At 67.6% G+C, this 4,369-nt stretch overlaps 1 protein-coding gene across 1 annotated transcript in view; it reads right to left on the reverse strand.

The window, feature by feature from the left end:
- Positions 1 to 717: 717 nt before the first annotated feature.
- Positions 718 to 4,369, reverse strand: part of RNF187 (ring finger protein 187) — a 21,993-nt gene continuing 18,341 nt past the window's right edge. Inside the window, exons 2-5 of the mRNA XM_081825631.1 lie at positions 3,396 to 4,177; positions 1,883 to 1,975; positions 1,469 to 1,690; positions 718 to 1,030 (exon numbers count right to left, since the gene is read on the reverse strand). Coding sequence (XP_081681757.1) covers positions 1,028 to 1,030; positions 1,469 to 1,690; positions 1,883 to 1,975; positions 3,396 to 4,177 — 1,100 coding nt within the window. The 3' untranslated portion in view covers positions 718 to 1,027. The remainder of the gene's footprint in view (positions 1,031 to 1,468; positions 1,691 to 1,882; positions 1,976 to 3,395; positions 4,178 to 4,369) is intronic.

Here is a 4,369-nt window from a genome sequence, read left to right on the forward strand (position 1 = left end):
CCGACTCCCAGCCTCGAGCGTCCTTAGCGGCCCCCTGCGTCAACATCGTGGGGCGCTCGTCCCCACTGCTTTCTGTGCCCTCGCTTGCACAAATTTACACCATGAGGTGACCGCAAGTCGTGGTCTCGGTACACTCGTCTATCGCAGGGAGTGTGAAGCAAAGGGAGCAAGGAGCAGAGCGAGAGGAAACTCGGCGTCCAGGCCTGGGGGGGACCCGTGCCCCGCACAGTCCCTCTGGTCTCCCCAGGAAACACACCCAGGTCAGCCAAGGGCGGGCAGGTGGGAGGGGGTGGACGGAGGCTGAGGATAAGGCAGGTCCCTGTGGAAAGCCACGGCACCAGAGGGGAAGACGGTGCAGAGAGAAAGCACAGCTGAGCAGACACACTGGGCGACAGAGGGGTGACGGAGCTTCGAGGACACGGACCCCACAAAGACCCCGAAGACAGAGCTGAAGCTGTAGGTGCAGGCTGTGTGCGGGCGCAAGCCAGAGACAGGTCTGACCCGCCTGCCCGCCCTCCCCACCCAGATGCCGGGAGCGTCCCTCTCCCTCCGCGTACACCCCAAACGTACCCTTAGTGCGCATGCCCGACGCGTACGCGGGGGTCTGCGTGTCCAGCGGACCAGCCCGAGTGGCATTTCCTTGGGGTGAGGGCCAGTCTGGACGGTCCAGGCTGCCCAGGGACAACCACGGCCCCAGAGACGCCAGGCCAGTAAGACTCGGGGGCAACGACAAGAGCTTTATGAAGAGTCGTGATACCCTGGGGTTGCTACCCCTGCTGCAGGTCTCTACGGTGAAACGTGTACAGCCTGGGGAACATCCACACCCAGAGGATAAGGGAACAGGGACACTGTCTCGAGCAACCCAAGGTGGGCACCTGTGGCATGCGTCCTGCGTGTGCACCTAGGTGCACACCCTCGTGGCTGAAGGATGCTGTGTGTCCAGAAGGCGGCCATGGAGGAGCTGCTGGGGGCCAGGCCAGGGTGGATGGAGCTTCTTGGGCCTGGAGCCGGCTCAGGGGGCAGGACATCACTGCAGGGGCAGGGGGAGGGGTGGGGAAGGAGAGAGGCAGCTGCCGTGCTGGACCCAGCCCCCAGCAGCCCCCAGCAGCCCCCACAGCCCAGCAGCCCCCACAGCCCCACCAGCCCCCACAGCCCACCAGCCCCACCAGCTCCCACCAGCCCCCACCAACCCCCACAGCCCCACCGGCCCCCACCAGCCCCCACCAGCCCCACATATCTCGCCCAGGCCAGAGCTTATCACATCCACTCCACCCCCTTGGAGCAGATTACTCAGCCTTTCCAGAATCAGAATGGCACCCTGGGGACCTCGGGAGGGGAGGACAGGGGCTGCCAGATCTCCAGATGAGGGGCTGTGTGGAGGCCAGTCAGGTGGCTGGTCTGAAGCCCTCCATACCCCCGGGCTGCCCCAGCACCCTGCCCTGGGCTCTGGACACAACAGAGTGCTCACCTGGAGCAGCATGCTGAGGCCCAGATTGCGGTGCCTCCTCTCCAGCTCTGACACAGCCTGCAGCAGGGACCCAAAGCGCTCGGCCGGGTCAGCGTCCTCATCCTCCGGGGACCCCTCCTCTTTATCCGCCTCCTGCAGAAAACGCTCCTCCTCCTCGGCAAAGAACGCCCTGAGCTTCTTGTAGTCGGTCAGGGCTTTCTTCCTGCGGTCCATCACGTGTCCCTGCAGGGCAGGGAGGCAGACGGCAGGGAGGGACACCTGTGTCCCCAGGATACACCCTGGGGCCTCCCGCCCCCACCGCTGCCCACCTCGGGGAGAAGGGTCTGCTGCTCGGTGCACGGCACTCAGCTGCATCCCTGCCAAATGGGGTCAGGGTCCCCTCCTCGGGCCGACCACAGGCCTGCTGCCACTTGCCTTCCACACTGCCGCAGCGGACTCGGCCTGGCCGTGCAGATCCCGGGCATCGTTCAGGTCTTTTCTCATGATCTCCACAGACCCCTTGTTCTCCTGGGAAGACACGCTGGTTACTGGTGGGTGTAAGGTCAGAAGCTCCAGGGTCCCCTCGCCCAGTCGGGGGCAGACTCAGCGTGTGACCGTGGCCTGTCAGTTCTGCACAAGCCGACCAAAGGCACCAGAGGGGGTCTCAGCTACCCCGGGAAGCTCTCTCCAGAAGGAACTCTGATAGGAAACACCTGCCAAGACTACAACCAGGCAACTGGACAAAGACCAGGCTCTGGGGTCCCTACTGTTATGCCGCCAAGGGAGCGATGCTGAGTGGCCTCTCAAGGGTGCAATGACCCTAGACCTAGGATCCCCCAGCAGGAGCAGACCCCAGCTCCCGTCCAGCCACCCCCAGTGCCCATGGGGACCCAGGCCCCACCACCTGACAGAATGCTTCCCTCCCCGGTCTTCCCTAGGGCGGTGGGACCACACACATTGTCTCTGCCCTGAAGGAGGTCCTGGCTGTCTTTACTCCCTCTGTGACCCCACCTCCATGGGGGGTCCCCAGGCCCCACCACCTGACAGAATGCTTCCCTCCCCGGTCTTCCCTAGGGCGGTGGGACCACACACATTGTCTCTGCCCTGAAGGAGGTCCTGGCTGTCTTTACTCCCTCTGTGACCCCACCTCCATGGGGGGTCCCCAGGCCCCAGCTACAACCAGCGTCTGCAATAGCGGGTGTCTACCCAGGGTCCACAGCACAGCCAAGGTTTCCATGTCGAGCGGGTGGGGTCGCGGAGAGGGAGTGGGAAGGCGGTCTGGGGGAAGGGAGGGGGACGCACTGGACCTCAGCAGCTGACGGCCAGGCTCATGCCTGGTCCACCAGACAGGATCTCGGGGGTTAGAGCCAGCGGGGGTTGGGCTGCTGCCGGGTGACGTCACGCCCAGAGGCAGGGCAATGAGGTGCTGCGGGCGCGGTATGGGGGCGGGGTCGGCAGATGGACACTGTCTTCAGATGGGGGGAGGGGTACAACAGTCCGAAGATGTAATATGGGGATGAGTGTGGGAGGTGGAGGGAAAGGATACGGCCCAGGGATGGGGGCCAGCGATAAGGGAAGAGGACACTGTCCAGGGGATGGGGAGGTGGGGCACAGGGCACCGTGTGCCGAATGAGAAGGGAAGACAGAGCACAGTCTAGGGATGGGTGAGGGGCAACAAGGCATGATCCGGGGAAGGGGACCGGGTTGGAAAGAGGACAGGGCACCGTCAGAGAGTGGGGGTGGGGGGGAATGGAGGACTGGGCACCATGTCCAGGGGCGGGGACCGGGGTTGGGGATGGGGGACAGGACACAGGCTGAGGGCGCAGGAGGGAGACAGGGCACCGGTGGTCTGGGGGCGGGGGAGGGGGGGGAAGAAGGCACCATCCGGGGGCGGGGACCCGGGTTGGGGATGGGGACGGGCCGCGCACAGGTCGCCGCCCGCGCGCACCTTGCCGCGCAGCGCCTTCCTCCAGCGCGGCTCCCACTCGGGCGGCTCGGGCCCCGCGGCCATGCGGCAGGCGGCGCACAGCGGGCCCCCGTCGGCGCGGCAGAGCAACTGCAGCGCCGCCTCGGAGGCCGGGCCGTCGCGCGCGGGCGCCGCGGCCGCCTCCTCGAGCGCCAGCAGGCGGCGGCTGAGCGGCGGGCGGCCGGGCTCCACGGCGCGCTGCCAGCAGTCGTCGGCGCACTCGGGGCACGGGAAGGGCCCGTCCTCCTCGGCCCAGAAGCGCACCACGCACGCCCGGCAGAAGCGGTGGCCGCAGTCGGCGCGCACCGGCTCTCGGGGCGCGCGCTGGCACAGGGCGCAGGCGGCCTCGGCGGGGCCCGCGGGGAGCGCCAGGGCGGCGGCGGCGGGGGCCCTCGGGGAGGGCGCGGCCGGAGGGCGGGCGAGGCCGAGGACGCGGCGCAGGGACGGTGACCAGGGCGTGCGGGCGAGGCGGGCGCGAGACGCGGAGGACAGCGGGGACGGCCGGAGAGCCGAGGCCGGGGACAAGGATGGCGACGGGGACGCGCGGGGCGGGGACGGCGGGGCGCCCCACGCAGGGTCCTGGCAGCGGTGCGCTCCACGCAGGGTCCTGGCAGAGGTGTGCTTCACGCTCTTGGATCCTGGCAGGGGTGCGCACGCGCCACCCTTCCCGGGTCCTGGCCGGGAAGCTCGCCTCGAAAGGTCCTGGCAGCGGTGCCCTGCACACTGCCGTCCACCGGCCGGCCCACATCCTCGCACCCTGCAATCTTACCAGGATTGTCACTTGCCCCGTAAATGACTCTGTGGACGAGAGGGAAACTGTTTTACTATTATATGAAGACTCCATTCTAAAGGTCTTTTGTAAGCTGCTAGGACCTGAGCTGAGGAGCGCCCGCCCCCGCGGGGTTGGGGCGGGGCTGCAAACGGCCCTCGGGGGCCCTCCCCGCGAGCCCGCGCCC

The sequence above is a fragment of the Leptonychotes weddellii genome, chromosome 7 (assembly GCF_054177405.1).
Source record: "Leptonychotes weddellii isolate Sample4059 chromosome 7, ASM5417740v2, whole genome shotgun sequence".
Lineage (NCBI taxonomy): Eukaryota > Metazoa > Chordata > Mammalia > Carnivora > Phocidae > Leptonychotes > Leptonychotes weddellii.